Source organism: Cariama cristata, unplaced genomic scaffold (genome assembly GCF_000690535.1).
Source record: "Cariama cristata isolate BGI_N322 unplaced genomic scaffold, ASM69053v1 scaffold8263, whole genome shotgun sequence".
Taxonomy (NCBI): Eukaryota; Metazoa; Chordata; class Aves; order Cariamiformes; family Cariamidae; genus Cariama; species Cariama cristata.
Window position 1 is genome coordinate 11,365 of NW_009610084.1, and position 21,413 is coordinate 32,777.

Consider the following 21,413-nt stretch of genomic DNA (forward strand, 5'->3'; position numbering starts at 1 on the left):
CAGGAAGGCTGCCAAGCACCTTCAGTGACATCAACACAGTCAGTTGTGTCACCACAGCCTGTAAATGATTGACATCAGCTTGGACTATCCTGCATGATGGGTAGCCCAGAGCACCCACGGCTGTTGCAGAAACTCAGATATTCTGGTTGCCTTGAAGTGATTGGAAAAGTGCAGCTATTTCTTATTCTAGTTATCCTATTATGGTTAGCAGAAAATAGAATTTGCTTTTGAGATATCCTGGCTATCAGTGTAAGCTATCAGACAAGATAAGGTCTGGACGGAGAATGGATGCACAGCGTTATTCAATAGATGATGGGCTCCTTTCCAAAACTTTTTAAACTGCATTTTTCTTCACTTGTTCTACAGTGTGTATCTCGGATTCATACAAAGTAATTCCTTGAAATTAAAGGTGAGAGAAATACTTCTTCCTTTGGCATCAAAATAAATCTAGTCCAGGGTAGATGAGTTGTGGTGTGTTCCGTCCCCGTCCTGTCCCCCCACCCACCCCCTAGAAGGAAACAAGTGAAGATGAAGAAAACGGCCCTAGGAAATCAAATCACATGTCATTGTAGAAAATAATCCATTTTTAGAAATATGGGTTGGTGGAAAGGAAATCAGTTAATTAAGATGACTCATGTTTTGCCCCCTGCAAAACTGCAGTGTTCAGGCACAAAATGTGTGAGTTTAAGGGGCATGTTTATTAACTGTTTGTGCTGCTGGAAAGGTAGTGGAAAGCAGAAATAAATCCACAAGAGTCAAAACTTTGCTAAAGTGCAGTAAGTAGTTCCATGAGCATTGGACTTGAGGAAGCTCGGTTTCCAGTGGGCTTGTGTCATGTTGCTGGCTGACTTTCGATTGAATTATGCAAAGTTTGCATCGTGTGCTAGATGCCATGTTTTACTTCTGGTACCTCAGGCTAACTTTGCCGTCTTCCCAACACTGCCTCCCATCACACTGCGTTCAATTGCTCCAGTTCTTCTTCCTGTTTTTGTTCCTTCTGCTGCTCCACAGGAGCTGTTACAAACTTTGTTGAATGCAGAGCTCAATTCCATGTATTCTTGTTGCAAAGTCCGTTGCTGCGCCTCACCTGCCGAGATGCCAGAGACCCTACCTGATGCGGCAGCACCGCCTGCGGGAGTGGTTTGGGGAGATGCAGGTACTCCTGGGCCCTCCGTGGAACAGGCCAGTGTCAGAATAGAGTAACCCTGAGAAGTCTTCCCCTCTGCCAGGTAGGACTGGGTTTAGTGTGCAGGTGTGAGTGTTACTGCAGGAACAAGGAGGGGATGCATACACCCCTGTAGAAGACCAGGCTAAAAGTAAAACACAAGTATTTAATTACGAAAACCTCGATTTGGAGAGAATGTACTTGTAATCTAAAATTTGAGTCTCGGAATCTAGATTATTTACTACTGGAAATTTTTTTATAGTTGAATCAAATCAATACACTTAGTTTTGTGAAGATTATGATGTTCAAGGATTTTGAGCAACATCTTAACCAAGCTCCTGTCTTCAGTTTATAGGTGTTAAAATTCTATTGATATTTATCACAGATTTCCCTGTTCTTCATATTATTACATTGTATTTTCTCTTCATATTGTATTTTTCTAGTATCAAACACAAGAGTATATTATAAGAAAGATTTTAGGGAGATGAACAAAAAAAGACTAAATGAAACTACACTTTCAACTTCTCAGATTTGAAGTTCATTTGAAAAGGCAGTTGACCAGAGACGATCATGCCTGAGTGGTCATATTAGTAATAGGTCCCTTGATATAACTAATGAAGGCGATTATCTGAATTTAACATGTGGCCTTTTTCAGTCTGACTGTTAGGTCCAGATGTTCTCTGATTAACTGTCTAATTGAAGTCTGATTTAACGGTTGTGATTGTATCTGGCTTTCTGGACTTTAGGAATTGTAATGTTAGAAATGTTTTCTGTGAGTAATACTATCTTAACTGTAACGGAAGGGAAGAACTTCTACAGTTTCGTCTTTTTCTGTGTTCTTTCTTTTTTTTAATAGGGAGACTTTGAAGATACTAAGATTTGAAAGGATAATGTTAACAGGTGTCATAAATGAAACAAAATGTGTGTGGGACAGGCTTTGGAAAATCTGGGTGCTCTAGGCCCCGGGATGTGGGACTGTGTTCCCTCTGATCCTCTGTGCTCCTGTGCAACACTGGGGGTATAGGCGATTGAGCAAAAATGGCAAGCTATTGATACTTTTTTGATTAAAAAAATAAAAATAAAATCCCATGATAGTTTTAGCATAGTACTAACCATAGTTTTCTAGCCCCCAGTCATATTGTCTCAGGTAATAACACTCTACTTCCCCAAATTCTGTTTGTAGTGTCAGTTAAATGCATTGTTTTTCATTCCCTTCCCTAAAGCACGGCCTAGTGTCCTGTTTAACTCCAGCTTTGGTAGTACTCAGTTTATATAACATTTTCCTTTATCACTATTTCTGTTAGTATAACTTTAACATAAAAAACCCACTAGATTATTATTAGGCAGTAATTGGTAATAGATGGGAAATATTGGGTATGAAATTATAGATTTACAGAGGAATATACATCTTTATAAGAAAAATCTTTGTATTTGAATAAGGTGCTTTAAGAACCAGTTACGTAATTCAAGTTTCCTGGCTCACATGAGCTTGGAGATGATGTGTGTTGTTTGAATTTTTTTTTTTTTTTTGTAATTAATTGTACAACTAGATAAACTATGCTGTGTTTTAATGATAGAAAGACACTGGTATTAATGAAGTAGAAAATACACATCTGAGTGCTTGGAAAATGATGCCTGGTTTGTCTTTTTTTCTTTCTTTCCAATTCTCAGTGCTGCATTTCAATTTGATTTGTTTCTATTTTTGTTTCAAGTCACAATAAAAACAAGCAAACTCATTACCATAGAGCATGCACTTCACAGAGGGGAATTATGAAAGTTTCTCTCCTATTTTTAGAAGTGAAATTTCCACCAGGTGCATACTGCACTGGTTCATTTAGGAATTACCACTCAAGAGTGCTTTATACAGCATCTAAACAAAATAGATGCTTGTTCTTTGGATGAAAATGGATACTGAATGGCAGTACTAAGAAAATACTGGAAGAAACAAAGATAAAATAAAATCAAAGCCAGTATGTCCAAGTAATAATTTTTAGTAAGTCAAGGAAGTGAAATCTATGGTTTTCCAGTGTGTGGTAGAAGAGAAGGACTGAATGCAGTACTGGGGATTTTTAGTGCAGAAGAATCTGCTTTGGCCTGACCTGACACAAAAAGGGCACCTCAGCTGCGGGGACGCCCGAGTGGGACAAGTCCAGAGGCGTGCACGCTGGATGAGGGACGGACGAGGGACTACGTGTCTGCTGCCGCTACCTCTTCATTGCTGTTGTTGCCACTGCTGTCTAGCTGAAAGCTGATACTGCTTCTAGGTGATTGCTTCTTCCTTTGATGGCAAACAATGATCTCGTAAAAACATCGCTGCGGTTGTGAAAAGGGAGCTTATCGCTGGAGTCAGTGGGAGAAACAAAGCCAGGTTGGGCCAAAAAGGCCTGAACTCCTTTCCCGTCCCTGGAATCGGTATCTGCTGTGGTGTAGGAGACAGGCATGGAGAAAAGTTGCCATATCTCTGACTGTGTTGCCTCTATTAAAAAAAAAAAAAAAAATCTCATGTTGCTATTGTATCGCTTCACATTTTATAATTCCCCATTACTTATAGTCTCCACATTTTCAATATATGCATGTATGCCATGTGTAATTGTTTTCTTCTTGTTATTTAAGGAAAAAAATTAGCTATAGCATTGATTCCCCCCCCACCTCCCCTAGTTTATAGTTTGGATGGGATGTACTGCAAACCTCTCTTTAGTCGTTAAGGAATATGGGTGTTTTTTAATTCATGACGTATCTTCCCCCACAGTGCCTTAATTCCATTGTAGAGGTGTTTTTCACAAACATGCAGGATTCTGACTTTAATTTGGAAATTCCGCTGACTTTTTCGGTTTCACCATGTATATCTGTTCTGTTTCAAGCTGATTTGGGTAAAGGAATCTCGCTTTCTGGGAGTGGACTAACTCTTAGTATGTGTATGCTAGGTTTTGGTTTTATGCTGCCATTTCTGGGGACAATTTGTGGAGATAACGGTGATGAATCATCAGTTAATACCTGTCAAATCCAGGTAGTCACAAGAATTCTTCAATATGCACATGTATAGACTCCCTTCTTGTTCTTCGGCATCTGAATCCTATTAACAGCTGTCAAAACCTGGTAAACTATTTATATGCTTTCACAATTTGTTTAATTGGATAGTTAGGAAATGGCATACAAGAAAAGCTTTTCGTTTTTCTTTTTTTTTCTTTAGTCTGGCTGAACATCTGTAGCATTAGGGGCTCATTATCTCTGAATTGGCATAGCAAATCAGCAGCATCATTAAAATGCCACATTAAGATGATTAAGTTTCTTTGTTATCCAGTTGACTTTTTGCATGTGCTGAGGTTTTCATGATTATGACCCCACTCCTTGTAAAACACTTGAGCAACATCACCCTTTTGTGCCGTTGTCTTTAATAGCTTCTGTTTTTTATCCTTTGTGCTTTTCATAACACTACTGGTAAACTTTGCTTAACAACAGTACAAAACTTACGTTCTTTTCTCTGTATTTGACGCCAAGGTCTTGGATTAAATATAGTAGTTGGGGAGTTTTCCTTCCGAGACTTCCTCCTAGAGAGAATAGCTAAGATAACGCTCTAGCTTGTCCTGTTTGCTGCTATTGACTTCTTTTTTTATTCCTGCGTTCTATAGAACATACACAAGCACTGTTCATGTGGTGACTCAGTCTGAAGTTGCCACCACAGCTTTATTTTGGATTTTTTCCAGAACTCATTGTTTTTACAGTGTTTCAGGTGAAACAAAAATATTACTCTGGAGTATGGCTTTCATCTTGTAGTCATCTCCCCAGGAAATGAAACCATGTGCATCAGCCTTAACGCATCACGCTGGTACTTTGTTGTGTAAAATCTACAGCATTTTTTTCTGCAGTGTATATTACCTTTGTGAACTGCCTCAAGAAAAATAGTTACCTGGGTTGGGCGCCATGAATGTTTTTTTCCTCTTACAACCTCTCTACTTTCCTAAGCATAGAGGAGATGACAGCACTTCTTTTTTCAGCTGGGGGAACTTTGTTAGCAGTGTTAGGGATAATTGTGTTTTTCTTCAGTTAAATTTCCCTTTTCTACTTGAAGTTAGAGCTGCCTTCCTCTTGGTTAAGGCGGACCAGCCTGGAAACTCCCTAATCTCATTAAAATATGTTGATACGATTTTTAAGTGACAGATACAAACCTTTCCATGCAGCTACCAATCTCGCAGGATTCTCTGTGCATGCCAGCACACAGAGCAAAAGTCAGGGCTGAAAAAGGAATTTGGTTGCTTCAGACCTGTGCAACCACTCGGTTAAGTTTACGCTGACCTGTGCTTGAGCGGTCTTTTCCTCAGACTGCTTTGTACCAAAGCTTTCTTCCATATTGCTGTCAGGAAGGCAGAGTAGACTCTAAACAATAACAGGTGTGTTAGGACAGAAAAAATTCCAACCCTTCTAACATTTATTTGGTTAAAAAAAGCCTCTTCCCTAGTGGCTTCTGCTGTCTGTTGTTCTCAGTCATCAGAAGATGAATTTTTCCGTTGAGGTTCTTCAGATGCCTACATGCCAACTGAAAAGCACTCGAGCTTTGGTGGGATATGACCGACAGCTGGAGCAGCGGTGACGATTGCTGTGGGGAGGCAGTGGTGGAAAAGCCTTGATCAGAACTCAGGTGCATCCTTCTCTGTTACTATCAGAAAACACAAGTTGCAAGCAGGCAGCATGCAGTATGGAAAATGCAGAGGTAATTGTTTTGCACAGTGGAACCATAGGATGGCTTGGCCAGTTTGTGCCGGTCAGCAAGTGCTTGCCATGGGGAACTCAAACGGGCGTTCACGCTAGGCTACATGGCATGACTCTGTAAAAGAGTGAAAAGCTGTGAGCCATGAACTTGTGGTGAGAAACAGTAGAACATGGTAGAGAAGTCTTCTGTGTTGGAGGTTACAACTAGTCTTCTGCTGCTAAGTAATTGCATTTGATACAGATGAAAGGTGAGACGTTAAGTAGAAAGTGGGAATTGAAATTGTTTCTGAAAGTACCAACAAGGTGCAGCTGTGATGTGTACTTCCTTTTACCATGCTGTGCAGGGTGTAGCAAATTATTTTGGAACTGCCTCCTTTTGAGAGGGGAAAAAAGCCAACCAACCAACCAACAGAACTGTTTTTTGTTAAAAAAAAGAGATTCTGTTGTAAGCTGCTTTCAGCAGCTGGCAATAATTTTTCCTTAGAGTGATGGAAATGGATGCATAAAGTAATTTTGAAGGAGTCTTGATAGCAGGATCACCCTCGCACCCTCAGACATGAAGTTGGCAGCAGAAGGTACCTACAGAGGAGCCTCTGTTTTGGTGGAACTAGGAATCCCCGGGATGTGAAGCAGAGCTGGTACTGAAGAAGGTGCAGAGAAAAATGGCCCATTTGTAGGTGACCCTGTGGACCTCCCTGTGACCCTCTGAGCAAACACTCAAATCTCCCTGAGCTCTGCAGGGACCAGGGCACTCAGCCTCAATACCAAACTCTGAAAACCATCTAGGATAGGGGGGTAAAAACACACAATATGGGGAAAAAGCCATCCTTCTGTGGATATCATCATCTAGGGAGAGCACCAAGAGGAATCTCAGACTTTTCCACACTACCGTGGATTCTTGCATAGGATGAAGAAATACCACGTACCTGTTTCTTCCATCTCACTTCAACCCAAAGTAACATAGATTGCCTGGGCTTAGTGCAAACATTTGGGATAGAGGAGTGATTTTATCACTAAAATATAGTTGAAAATTTTGATTTCATGAAAGTATTGGTTGCCAGATCTTTATTTTTCAGTGCTGCTTTTATGTTGCCACCTCATTTTCGCTGTCACCCATTGTTTGTTCTCGGCATTTGATGTGGTTTATTACTCAGAACCAGAGCTAATACATACTCAGCAGTCCACGTTCTGTACTTTGGAGAAAGGACAAGTGATTAAGTGCCATATTTAACTGTCTAACCCTCAGTTTGAGAGGGGAGCAGGTGGCCATGAGAACAATACTTTCAAACAGGAAACTATGTATTTTATCTCTTAGTGCTTCTCTTCACTTGGTAGCTTGAGGCATAAGTCAAATTTCAGCCATAGCCTAGCTCTTGTCTAGATGGAAAAGTCAGCTTTAAGCAGAAAAAAGCAGTCCTGTCAATTAGTAAGGATTTTAATGCAAGTGCTGGTAATGCTGGAGTTAATAGTGGAAAGCAAATTCAGCAACGTAAGTTGGGAATCCTCAGTTCTTTTTATAGTGTGACCAATGTGCTTATATTTTTACATGGGAGCATTATTGTTAGTAAACTACTAACTACTTGTTACATTCTCCTCTTGTCATGAAATTGCATTCATTTAAGGCAATGTCTTTGGTTTTCTCTGGACATGGCTACAGGTGCAGGAACCTATTCAAAGGCTGTGGACGCTGATCTTAATGAGTCTTTGCATTCTTTGCCACGTACTCGCTATATGACTTCAGACAAATCTTTTAATGTTTCTGGGATACGTTTATTTATCAGGAAATCTTTACCCTGCCCTTGCTAATTTTACTCACATAGTAACCTTACGATACAGGTTGTCGGACGCTCCTCACACATTTGAGATCTTTGGATAAAAATTGCAATTTGCAAGTGTAAATTAAGATTATTGATTAAGCTTAACTGATGAGAATCTATACCATGGGAGCACTGGAAGTCTTATACTGGATCAGACGTATTTCTTAGGCACGTTTAGGCACCGGAGGTTCCGCAGGAAGATAGAAGTATCCTTTTTAATTTGTGTCTTTCTGTATTTCCAATTTACAGGAACAGCCTGAGTCACTAATTTCTATAGGCTGATTGTGAGTTGTGGGAATAAGCATGTTCTTTTGAATCCTGAATAGTACCCTGTAATTGCAGAAGTTGTTTGTACTGTATTATAGTTTTATAGTCTGTAGAAGGAAATTGTCCATCAAAGGTAGTTAACAGGCATGTTGATATTTTTAAAGGTTATCTCACTGTGAGTATCATTAAGTGTACGTGACCCATGAAGTTTCATGTCTCAACTGCATTTCTTCATCTTTGGGTGTTTAAGTAAAACTTTTAGGAAGATTGATAATGTAATTTTATGTAATTCTTGTGAGTTTTTTTCCTAAGATACTTCATTAGTCCTAAGATGAGCTTTTTTTCACTTTTGTGCTTTGTTTTACCTGCAGATGATGTGGTTAAAGTGAAAGGTGAATACAGTGAAAGAGAGGAGAGTGCTTTAAATTCAGAACCTATGGAAAACCCAGAAGAATCTGAAATGCCTTACACCTATCCCAGAGAATATAACGAATATGAAAGCATTAAACTGGAAAGACATTCTGGTTCATATGACAACATCAGGCCAGCTAGTGGAAAAATGAATTGTGATATCTGTGGATTAGCCTGCATTAGCCTCAATGTCTTGATGGTTCATAAGCGTAGCCACACTGGTAAATATCCCTATATTATTCTTGTAAGACCTGAATACTGAAAGGATAATAATTTGTAATCTAGACTACTTATTTTAAAAAAGGATACCAAAATTAGGATTTCCTTCTTCTGTCCTTGACGCCACATGTGATCTCTAGCAAGTTACTCACTTTTCTGTGCCTCACTTTACCCACCTTTCTTCTTATCAGGATTGAATGTTGGTAAAAGCATGTTTGTGAGGCATTTTAAGAGTTTTGGATGAAAGGCACTATGTAATTTAACACAAGTTAGATTGGTTTTGTGCTACCGTTTCCAGTCTGTGTGTGTATTTCTCTTTGTGCTATATTTTGGCAACAAACCAATGAGCATCTTAGGTTTCGACCTGCAGTAAGATAGGACTTTTTTTTTTTTTTTTTTTTTTTAAAAAATTGCTAGCTTGTTGGAATCAGCCTCCTCCAGAACACTTATTTCCATGGTAAAACCGTACAGGGTTTTCCGTAGTCGTACATATGTTACAAGAAGCTCTGACACCAGAGCTGCCTGTAACTCCCACTGAAGTCAACGGAAGGGCTGTGTGTGTTTCTATAGAAAGAAATTGATCCAGTATCTCATTCTTTCCTCTTCCAAAAAGGAAGCATGAGGATAGTATGATACCCACGTAACCATTAAATGTCCTTTTTTGTATGTCATTTTAAGGTGAACGGCCATTCCAGTGTAATCAGTGCGGAGCTTCCTTTACTCAGAAGGGTAACCTCCTCCGCCACATTAAACTACATACAGGGGAAAAACCTTTTAAATGTCATCTTTGCAGTTATGCCTGCCAAAGGAGGGATGCGCTAACAGGTCACTTAAGGACACATTCTGGTAAGTGACTTCAAAGACACTTCATGTGTTTTAGATGTGTGTCACTAGGACACTAGGCGTGGAAAATAAAGAGTCAGTCAGCAACATTTGCTCAGCTGGTCTAGTTTGAAGAGTCGACAGATAACAGTGACCGCTTGCTCTGCCTGCTGTGCTGGTGGAACCATCTCAAGACTCGGCTCCGTTCTCAACGCAGAAAGAGGGCACAGGGAAACCCGCTGTCACAGCTGTGTGCTGTGAGAAATGGCCAGCCTCGATACCTGCTTGCACAAAATAACTCCTTGGTGTTTTCAAATGAGTGGAGCCAGCTGTGCCAGCAAGCTCTGACTCGGAGGAGTAGTGCAAAGATACGCCTTGCTGGGGCTTCCTTCCATTCCTCTCCTGAGTGTTAGGATAGCTGTAGGAGGGTAATCCAGGACAGCACGACTCTATTGCCAGTTAACACCTTGCTGTTGTGTAGTGCCTTTCATCTGAATGTCTTAACATGCTCGACAAATGCCAGTGGTTTTTCTCAAGACTGGTAGGGTGTTCCATCCATTTTACAGATGGGAGAAATGGAGGCACAGAGCTGAGGTGACTTGCATAACAAGCCACGTATAAATTGATTAATCTCAGTACCCCCCATTCTGCAAGAGTCAGGTTTTGCTTACTCTTTCATTTGTGTATATCCTGTGTTATCCAGGGGCTTAGAAAGAAAACATTTATTCTAAATGATAGTGTTATCTCTGCACTGCGCTTTACAGAAAAAAAAGTTCAACCTCATAAAGAATCAAAGTTAAAAATGAGATTATCTGACATGGATAAATGAGATTCTGATTTAATCACAACCCAGCACAGTGGTGGTGACTGTCCCCCAGCAGCGCAATGCTGAAAACATCGTGCTTCAAACACGTCATGTGGTTCTTGTGACTGAAGTTTTTAAGACCTGGCTTATTCAACAGTATAAAGAAACTCCCTTCAAGTGAATCACATAAAGAAGTGAACAATTGCATTAGCAGTAGGGAGTATGGTCTTCTTGCACGGTATACAATGCAAGGCTAGCTACATTTGTGCTGTAGAGGGATGATATTTTGCCTGGGTGTGTTAGAGGATGTCTGCTCACAAAACAGTAATGAGACAATTTAGGAGATGCTTCCAGTCCTTGTGTATGAGTCACTGGGAAAGGCTGTGTGGATATCTTGAGTTTCAAACAGGTTTGCTTTAGCTTAAATGAATTAGGAACATAATTCGCTTTACAATAAATGCCTTTGGAAATTAAATGAACCTCACGTATGGTTTTGGTTTGGTTTAACTAGATCAGTTTCATGAAATCCTTGAAAAATTCTGTATAGACAGGACCTAGGTCAGGCGGTTAGGACAGTTGCTGTCCTGGTTTAGCAGCAGTACAGTTGGTCTTCCCTGGGGAAGTTAAGCCAAAAAAAGTTGTCAGCTAGAGCAGGGCTGTAGGAACCTGAGCTCCTGGGAACAGTGTCTAATTGTAAGTCCTCTTTTCTGGTGCTGAGCTTAGGGGATGAAGAGGAACTCTGTGTCCGGTGGGTTTCACCCTTGTGTAACCCTAATGTTGTGATAATTACAGTGCTCGTAAACTTAACAGAAATTTAAAGCATTCTCCATGAGCTGAATATATGCTATTAGTAACTGTATACTTGAATGTCATGGAGACAGTGTTTTAGTAGTCTCTTGTGGTTATTTTATACTGCACTCTTATTTTTCTAGTGGAGAAGCCATACAAATGTGAGTTTTGTGGAAGGAGCTACAAGCAACGGAGCTCATTAGAGGAGCACAAGGAGCGGTGCCGTACTTACTTGCAGAATGCTGGCATGTGCGAGGCTGGTGAGTTTATCACATTACAGTGGTTTTGGTTTCTTGGTACATTACAGTGCTTAAAAAAGGGCATCTGGTAAGCTGTTAATTCACAGCCTGGGAAAGTTTTTACTACCGTCATTTTCAGTAACCTAAGGGGCTGTAACATCTTATGAAAGGGTCTGGTTTAATGCATCCCTCAGGCAACTAGTTAAAGAATGCTTTTATTTTAATCACTTTTTGATTTCACAGTTACTTTGAATAAAACATCTGAAATACCTTGTACGCAGCATTTCTGTAGATGGCACTCACAGTAAGTTAAATTACTCCTACATTAATGCTGTTACATCGCTTATTTTACTGGATGAGTTGATGCCCATGGTTGTTGACAGCATTTATTCACATGTCTCAGTCCATTTGACCCTTCTTTTTCTTCAGAATAAGAACTGTTGGTCAGAGCTGGGTAGGATTTGCAGAAGTTTTAGTGGCATGGATCTAGGGCATGGAAATGGGGTGGTATTCTGAAGATCACTGATAGATCAGCTTAGACGGTAGTGCATGGTAAAGGACTTCTGTAAGTATAGAGCTGTCTTTGAAAAAGGCTGAAGGTGATACGTATCAAAACACAGTTTTTCTTTTTTTTCCTTTTTAGAGTCTCAGTGCTGCAGTTCTGAGCATACTTTGGTGAAAAATAACTGCCATAATCTTTGAGCCTGCTTCACCTGAATATTTCAAATCCTAAAATGAGCTTGTATGATTTAAGTCCCACAATATGCCAGTAAGTCAGGAAAGAATTACTTTTCCCATTCAGACTCAGGGAGTGGTTGTGACCTCCCAAAAGATTATATGACTGATCTGTAGCAGAGCTGAGGCAATTTCAGAATTCAGGTTCCCATTCTTTTGCTATGCAGCCTTAAAAAAAACAAATAAACCATAGAATCATAAAATCATGGAATGGTTTGGCTGGAAGGGACCTTAAAGACCACCTCGTTCCAACCCCCTGCCATGGGCAGGGACACCTTCCACCAGACCAGGTTGCTCACAGCCCCATGCAACCTGGCCTTCAACACTTCCAGGGATGGGGCAGCCACAGCTTCTCTGGGCAACCTCTGCATCTGCCCAACCAAAACCTCTGCCACTGCCTCACCACCCGCACAGGGAAGAATTTCTTCCCAATATTTCATCTCAATCTTCCCTCTTCCAGTTTAAAACCATTGCCCTTGTCAAAAGCCCCTCCCCAGCTTTCTTGCAGGCCCCTTTAGGTACTGGAAGGCTTCTCTAAGGTGTCCTGGGAGCCTTCTCTTCTCCGGGCTGAACAACCCCAACTCTCTCAGCCTGTCTCACAGGAGAGGTGCTCTAGCCCTCGGATTGTCTTTGTGGCCTCCTCTGGAATTTCCTCCCTGTGAATTTCAAATAGAATTTTCTTTTCAGGGAAAAGGTTAAACCAAGTTTCCAGAGAAGAAAACTAAAATGTAAAAATATACTTGGAGGGTTGACAATGGTTACCAAGGCCCTTTAATAATTAACACACACCCCCCCCCCAAATTATTTAGTGATATGATTGTCAAGCAAAAATTCTGCAGGCATCATCACAAGCCGGGCCTGAAAACCAGTGTGAAGACCCATTGATATAGGATGATAACTATGTGGGTACAAGAGTCCTTGCCTTGTGCAGAGCGAGTAGGTTGGTGTATCAGGCTTTATGACATATGCACACAGAAAAACTGCCAGAAAGAAACAATGATTTAGTGATGTTAGAGTTTTATAGTTTTTCGTGGGCTATCTTATTTTCAGCAAATGACATGTTTTTTAGAGTATTAGTAAAAGTAAATGGTTATCAGAACATCATCAAGTTTTGGTTTTCATGAGAACCCATACATATTGTAACTGTGGTTTTATGTTACAGTACATACTCCCATGATGGCAATCACTCCGAGATGTCCACCACGTGAAAATGGAAAACATGATATCTACTACAGATTTCTGCTTTTAAATGATTCTCATGGTTTATATTCATTTCAGAAAAACAACATTTCACTTACCCAGAATCTGCTATGTAGTACTTACGACAGTAGTATAGTATGCTTTAAACTGGTCACAGAGGAAATGTAAATTTCCAGTGCCCCATGATGTGGCTGTATGCTATGCCTTTAAGACCTTCGCACTTTTAAAAGTATTGCGATGTTTTTAGAGGAGTAGTAAGTTTTATGAAAAACAGGAACACCAGTCTTGTTGAGGCATTTCCATTCAATTCTCTGGTATCAGCGCTATGGTAGATAGCAGAATCGGAGAGAGGGAAGGCTGGAAAGGACCTCAGGAGGTCATTTAGTGCATTTGATTTGGGGTTTTTTCCCCCTAAGTGTGGCATTTCGCTTGCATTTAGTGAACATTGGGTTTTGATTTATGACCATTTTCCTACTTATCCACATCACTTTGAATTTTGGTTCTTTTCTGAAGTTCTTGCAGCCTTCTCATACGGAGCCATCTTTAAGCACAAGCATGCTCTACATGCCATCATCCAATAATTAATTAAAATATTGAAAAGCATCAGGACTGTAGTAATCATTCCGGTTGCTTTTTAGTACAAGGTTTGCACGTTCCAAATGCGGTGTGGAAATATTTCCGAAATAAAGGTTTTATGTAACAATATTGTTAGAGCATTGCTCAGTCCCTGATAACAATCTCTGGTCACATTGTTCTCATTTCACAATAACCCACCTCTCTGTTCCACTCTCCATTATTTAGTGACCACATAGAGATGCTACAGGAAGCAATGCCTCTAATTTGAGCTCTGCTTTGTACTTTAGGGTTTTGTTAACGATGCCCGCATGTTCTAAAAATTACACTCACATTTATGATGTGACAGAAACCACACTATGGAAACAATTCAGTACAGGCTAAATGATCGTGTGTTCGCACTCCGGACTGGAAGAAGTATCCTCTCTCTGTACATCTACAGAATGGCATGATGGCTAGGTGACAGCGCTGTTCCGGAGAGGTCACTCAGTGTTTACAAGAAAACATAAGTAGTCATTCATAATGGATAAATCAAATTTGCAGAAGTATTTTCTCCTGGAGGTGTTTTATAAATGTAAGATCGCAACTGGAATGTACATCCCACTGAGGCAGGCAACAGGACTCAGAAGCACCACAGAAACCACAGGTGGTGATGAGGGAAGGCCGTAATCAGTTGCTGGTGGTAGCTAAGTAGGAGATGGTGACCCAGGTTTAAAAGTGGTCAGGACTTTGGAGCTAAATCCCATCCTACTGCTGTGTAAAATACCATGGTTAGGAGCTTGACTTTCCATGTAATTCCAGAAGCACATGCGAGAGCACTGGTCAGATCTGAACAAGATGGAAGAGGGTGATTTATTTGGTCTACAGAGTTTCTTTCAGCACCCTTAGAGTTTTTGTCGTTTTCTGGCCATGCAGTTGAACTATCAGAACTGTTTAGCTTGCAAGATGTTTCAAGATCACAGGCTGAAATAGGTTAAGTGCTTTGGAAGTCTAGATTTTCTTTATTTTTTTTTCTCCGTGTAACTTTGAGCAAAGCACTTGACCGTTTCTTTAAGTCCAGCCTGAAATTTTTAGATACATGTTATAGTTAGGTAGTTCTTTAAACTAATGTCACGATGTGCAGTGGAATCATCCAGTGGGTAAGGTAACTGAAGAGGGAGACGGGGCATGATTGTTTCTGTCTGTTTGAGAAGTCTTTGGAGAATTTTGAGTTATTAAAAAAAGTGTTTCCTAAATACTAAATATTACTCTTGGATTGTTTAACAAGTGATCCAGAAGAAAGAGGTGGGTGAGGTAATTTTAAGTTGGCTTTTGGGTAGAGAGCATAGTGTTGTGGGAGAGAACCAGTGTAACCACCCATGTCTCAATGGGAGCAGATACTGTATCCCTAAGGCTGTATTGCAAAGACATTGTCAAAGACCTTTTATGGCCCATAAATAGAGATATTTTTTTTCTTTAGGAAAGAATGGCCGTTAGCAAGGAGTAGAAAATCTTAATGTAAAAGAAAAGACCCTCAGTGTTAAAATAAAATGACAGACAGACATCAGGCTGGAAGATTGATACTTACAGATGTCCCAGAACATATTATGTAGGTCAGTAGTTACTGCCTCTTCAGCAATCTCGTCTCAGTAGAGACTATTGTTACCTCTGCAGGAAGCCTCTTGTCTGCCCTCTTGTCACAAATTTAATGAAGTTCCCTTTGTGGCACATAAATAACATTGACAAGACAAGTAGTCACTGATGTGCTGTGTGTAGCTTCCAGTGTGTTTCTAGGGCTGGCTAAGAGGACTTACAGAAACTTCACTCTTTGCGTTCTGTCAGAAGATAGAGAAAAGATTCTGAAAATGTGAAATTAAGGCTTTAATAGAACGTGAGTACAACTCTTGAAGTTAAAGATTGAGAAGAAGAGGAACTAGAAGAACAAAATAAGAAAAATGAAGAAATGGTAGGGACCAGGTTGCTGCATTTATGGCATGGATGAATTGGGTTTTTCTTTTTTTTTTTGTTCTTTGCAATATAAATTTTTGAATATACAGCACTGTTTGTATTATTATCTTGTTCAGGGTAGATGTGGGTTGTTGAGGTTTTTAAAATTTAATTTATTATTTTTAATGATTTGTGCAATGATCCTGTCAAGATTACAAGCTTTCTGGGTTGGGGATAGTTCAAACTTTGAACTGCAGTTGTCTAAAGATAGTATAAAGAGCTCAGAAAGCATCTTACCGTTTTTGGAGCATGGGAGTTAAACAGAAGTTCTGAAATTAAAAACCCCATAACATTATTCTCAAGAATTAACTAGGGCTTCTGGCCAAAATGCAAGCAGATGATTATGTTCTGCCTACCTAACTTTCCCTTACAGTTTCAGCTTAATCTGATGTTTTGTCTCACTTTATGTAAACTGTTATGCAGTGTCTTGGTATTTCATGCTGGAAGCAGGTGCATTTGAGCAGTTGATAAATGTATTTATGTGAGTCTCTAAACATACTAGGGTAATTTGGAATAAAAATTAGACTACCAAAGCAGTATGTTATTACCTTTAAGGCATTGTGTATGCCTGCCCTGTGTGAGTCTGGTTATCATGTCTGTTACGGGATTAGAGCCTGAGGAAACAGGACTAAGGTAGTGCTGTTTAAGCCCCATTATCCCATCCGTCCTGAGTCATATTCGTAGCTAATATGTGTAGCATCAAGTACTTGTGAAGCACTTTACATTTTCAAAATACTGAACAAACATTAACAAATAGTTCTGGCTGAGGTTTGGTGAGTCATGGTTTGTGCTGACTGAAATTCATATGGTATCAGTAACAGCAATAATAAACAAGTAAGGAGTGACTGCCTTTGAAATTTGTAAGGAGATGCTGCACACTAAGCTATGGAAGGATGATACTGCATTTTTATCATTTGCCATACTTAGCAAACTGCGTTTTAAGTCCAATACTTAATAAAACTGCATTTAGCAGGGCTGAAGTGATACCAAAGTGCTTGTCTCATTTTCCTCTGGCATTACTTCTCTCTTATGTAGATTATGCTTCATATATTTAGGTATGCTAGTGCAATAGTACAATAGCACAGCACCCAAGAATCTTTCACAGTGAGATCTGATCTTTTGTATTACCTTGGGAAAGTAAATTACCCTTCCTTGTCTTCGTTTTCCTTGACTTAGGTACCAGCTCTTACAGGCATGAGCAGTCTCTTAAAATGTGTCTGGTTTTCACCACAGTGGTCCTTAAAGCTGAAACTCTTAGTGATACTTCTTAATATAAAAGTACTGCTACCGGTACATGTTCTTCAGGCGAGAGCAAGCTTTTCGGGGGGAAGCCGCAGCAGTTATATTCAGTATTAGTCTGGCGGTAGTGATATGAGGTGGCAGTCCTTCAGCTTGGCTGATCCAGCTCAAAAGCCTGTGCAGCCTCCATGAGGTGCGAGCAAGCAGTAATTTCCGTGAAATGATGGGCGCTGGTTAGCAGGGCTAAAGGAGAACTCTGGAAAATGGTAAGATCCTTAGAACAGTCAGTGGCCCAGTCTCAAGGGAGGGATCGTAGGGCACCTGTACCTTTCCTAAAATTAGAAATTCTGGAGGTTGTAATGAGCTTTAAAACACCTAATGCTAATACTTGCAAGTGTGCCAGAGAGCAAACATTCTTAATTAGTTTTAGCTGTAGCATTTAGGAAAAAAAAAAAGAAGTGATAATGACACCTGGAAAAAAATGAGTTAGAAGTGAATATCGAAAGGTTGTATTATTTTGATTTTAATGGAACATTGATAATATTTCATAGAAGTTTCTTAGTGATTAGTTAAGAAGACATCTATGTATGACTGACATCTGAAAAAGTGAAGCAAGAGGACTGACTGAATGTCTTATATTGCAGTTTTGAAGCACTGTGTCAGTCTGCAGGTGTCACACAGTCTTACTCAGAATAAAAAAGAAAGGCTAACAGAGGTTATATCTCCATCTACATTCGGTAACCAACCCTTCCAGCCAGTTTATTTTACACTTCCTCTTGCTAATGAAAATATTGATTTGGTATGGTTTATGCTGTCCTTGCATGAGCTCAGGACTGCAAGATTAGTGTCACGCTGTTTCTGTGCTTGGTTCCACTGACCGCAGTTGGTGCCCAAGACGCAAAGAGCAAGAACGACAGAAAAAGCAAAACAAGTTTACATCAGATCTCCAAACTGTTAGTGTGGCAAACTCTGGAGATTAAACCATTCATCTCTTCCTTTTTTTTTTTCAGGGTTTGGTGTTATTTTTTTTTTCCTTTTCACCTACGTGTTGTTTTTTTTTTTCCTTTTCACATTTTCCAAACTAGCAAGCGTGGAGGCAAGGCACATCAAGGCAGAGATGGGGAGTGAAAGAGCCCTTGTGCTGGACAGGCTAGCAAGCAACGTGGCAAAGCGAAAAAGCTCAATGCCTCAGAAATTTATTGGTAAGAACAAAAAACCTTTTCATGTGCAACAATTTAATATGTGCAAGTTGGTAACCTATAGTACAATGCCTCTGCTTATTTTAAATATCCTTCTCAAGTTTATAATCTAATCTAATACAAAAGAATATAAATAAAGTAACTTTGATTGTTCTGATGTGATTTTAGTGATTTGTTGTAGGGGTTTGATTAAAATAAAAAGAATATATTCTGTTAGATACTTAAACTGGATGGAAGCTACTATTGTGCTTTGTGTCTATTTGTGTAGGCAATTTATAAATCTATTTTATGAGCTTCCATGTGTTGTGTTCTGTACCTGTGCGTTTGAAATGTTCTCTGCTAGGTTCTTTGCAGGAAAAGAACAGGAAGGCTTAATGCTGTTAAGAGCCGAGTGCTCTTTCTAGTCAGCGGGAGTTGAAGATACTTGCAGGATGTGTGTGTGGAATAAGGCCTAAAGACAGAAAAGTGTTGAATTCCTGTTAGTCATCCTGCTGAATTTGAGTATGACTAAAAAATATCAAATCCTTTCTTGTGGTAATTTAGGCATCAAGATGTTTCCATAGCATTTTCTTTGCATTTAATTTTATATGGTCAGAGTTTTGCATGCTAGGCATCCTAAATACTAGTTTGGCGGGTTCTGTGTTTCAGTGAATGCCTGATGCTCTTGGCTAGTCTTATTTCATCTACTTGCCTTTTAAGAAAACAAAATGCAACTGTTGCATCCTGAGTAAAGACCTGCCTCAGTGAGCAGTTCTATAGCATTAATACTAGTAATGCCTTATTTATTACGTTCTGTATGGTGATACAAGGTACCGAGTGCTTATTTTTCTTAATATAAACTTTACATTCAGAATAGGAGCTTGTGTGGGGGCTGGTGTTCACACACACATGCCTGGGGAGCGGAGAAGTGTGGGGCTGAGTGTGCAGGCAGGGACGATCGCTGTCAGACAGACCCACCTGGCAGAGGGACGTTCTGAGGACCTGTCTGCAACGTCTGGGGCTGAGGTCCAAACCTAGGGAAAGGTATGCTGCTAAATCCATACATACGTATAAAAGCAACTGAATTTTTGAAGGTAATGTAACTCTTACTGGATTTGGTGGGTAGCACTGGACTTTCATCTATGGAAACCGATAACTTTTTTTTAGACATCTTAGTATGGCTTTAAAAAGGTCGCCTTTTTATACAGGAGTGGAGTAACACCAGCACACTCCATCTGAGTGCCTTTGGGTACTTAATATTGAAACTGTTGACTGTGTGACTTAGACCATACATGTGATTCAAAAAGTAATACTAATGCAAACATTTTTGAAAATCTTTAGCATCCTTTTTTTTAGCACTGAGATCAGCTTTGCCCCATCTTGTTTTACACTTGCTACCAATTCAGTCTTTATGTATTTTATTAAACGTATCTGCAGCAGGATGCAACCACTCAGCATAGGCTGAAAGTTAAGTGCTAGTGTTTTTCTGATTTGTTCTGCCAGCATACTAGTTACCGCATGGAACAGATCCTTTTTTGATCTGTGATTGTGCTCGGTAACATGGTCTGCAGATGGCATGAACTAATGCTGCATCATGCAAGGGGTTTTGTGGGGAAGCTGGAGGACCCAGGGCAGTTCACCTAAAAGCACAAAATAACCGATTTCTGAAACTTGCTGCTTTTCTAGAACCTATGTAATTGGCATGTTCTTCTTAAGTAACGTGTGACAAAATTACTCACTCGGTCCCTTTTATCCCTGGGAAGTATGTTTGCAAGAGCAATCTGTCCGACCTTGATTTGACTTTTGTGACTTTCTGAACTGTGTGTGGGAGTGCAAATCTGCCAGGACAGCTTTGTGATTTCTTGGGAAACGGCGTTCTCGGAACGGGTGCTGATTTTTCATTTTGTCAGGAAGAAGGGATAGAGATGTATACTAACAAGGCATCTTTGTTTGGCTCATTTCTGTGAATGAAGTCTATTGATGAGAAAAAACCACCCTTTCTTATTATTTGAGGGCTCTACAGAGTTTCATACAAGCGCCAGGAGTCTTGCCCACTTTATTTTTCACATTTTCATCTTCGGTAGCTACCTCGTGCACAAGTGTAAGTCTCAAACAAGGACACCGATCGGCAGACTGTATACTTGACTCCTAACCTCTGCACTGTGCCCCTCTTCAAAGCCTTCTCCTACAGAGATTTTGTCCTCAGCTTTTCCTTTAGTTATGAGGGAACAGGGATTTAAGTGGAAGTTGATGATTTTGTGTTTCCTATTTTGCTGTGGTTTTCTATTTTGCATGTATATGGACCAAATGTACAAATCCTGGGTTTTTGTACTTCCTGGTTTGATTCATGAACAGATATTTAAAAAAATACAGCTCAGCAGAACAGATAGTTACCTGTGCTGGTGGTACTTCACTGCTGTGTAAAACACTCACGGGGCCACATCTTCAGCTGACACAAGTCGAAGTAACCCGTGCAGTCAATGCATTTCTGCCAGTTTACACCAGCTGAGCATCTTGGCCCACAGACTTCTATTTCTTCCTTTTTAAAGACTCGTTCTCCCTGAGACGAGGAGTAAAAATATATTTCTCATAGTGGTAAAAGTGCTAGTGCAGTTCTGACACAGTAACAGACACCGTTATCCCCCAGTGTGCAAAGTCTAATGAGAAATGGCCTGCTTTGGTTAGCACAGCGGCAGGAAGCAGGTTCACTCCCTGTTCCCAGTGTCCACACCTCAGCAAGCTGCAAAAATCTACATACGTTTTAGAGTAAGTGAAGCATCAGTGAGCAGCACGTGGGTATGTGTCATACGCTATGGCTCATGTGTGAATTTTGAGGGGGAAAGCTTTTGCGTTACACTGAGACAAACGAAAAAAAAAAAAAAGGAAAGATATTCTGCTGACCAGTGGCTGCTTTGTAAACGCACACTAGACAGCCTGTAAATTCAATTTTTCATGTATGTTTTTCAGTAACTTTGTGGCACTTTGCGTGGTGCAGATAGCAGCTTAACTCAGAATAATCTGTGACATTGTCCTGCCAGCGACAAAGATAAAACACCGACTGCTTTCGGCACAGTCCGTCTTACTCATCCCCTGGTCCCCAGACACTCCTTTCCCTTTTCTACATCATTGATACCAGCTTTTTCCTGACTGATTGCTGTCGTTTTTGAGTGAAGCACTGACCTGGCTTTTTGTCTCTTTCTATTGAAAGAGTCACTGTATTTGACTGAGGAGAAACAAAATAAACAATCAAGAGTGACCCCC

The 21,413-nt window shown here is 40.1% G+C and overlaps 1 protein-coding gene across 1 annotated transcript in view; it reads left to right on the forward strand.

Annotated features, from left to right (window-relative positions):
* IKZF3 (IKAROS family zinc finger 3 (Aiolos)) overlaps positions 1–21,413 on the forward strand; it is a 30,303-nt gene that overhangs the window by 6,156 nt on the left and 2,734 nt on the right. Inside the window, exons 3-6 of the mRNA XM_009697756.1 lie at positions 8,328–8,588; positions 9,265–9,432; positions 11,146–11,262; positions 18,060–18,176. Of these exons, the coding sequence (XP_009696058.1) occupies positions 8,328–8,588; positions 9,265–9,432; positions 11,146–11,262; positions 18,060–18,176 (663 nt within the window). The remainder of the gene's footprint in view (positions 1–8,327; positions 8,589–9,264; positions 9,433–11,145; positions 11,263–18,059; positions 18,177–21,413) is intronic.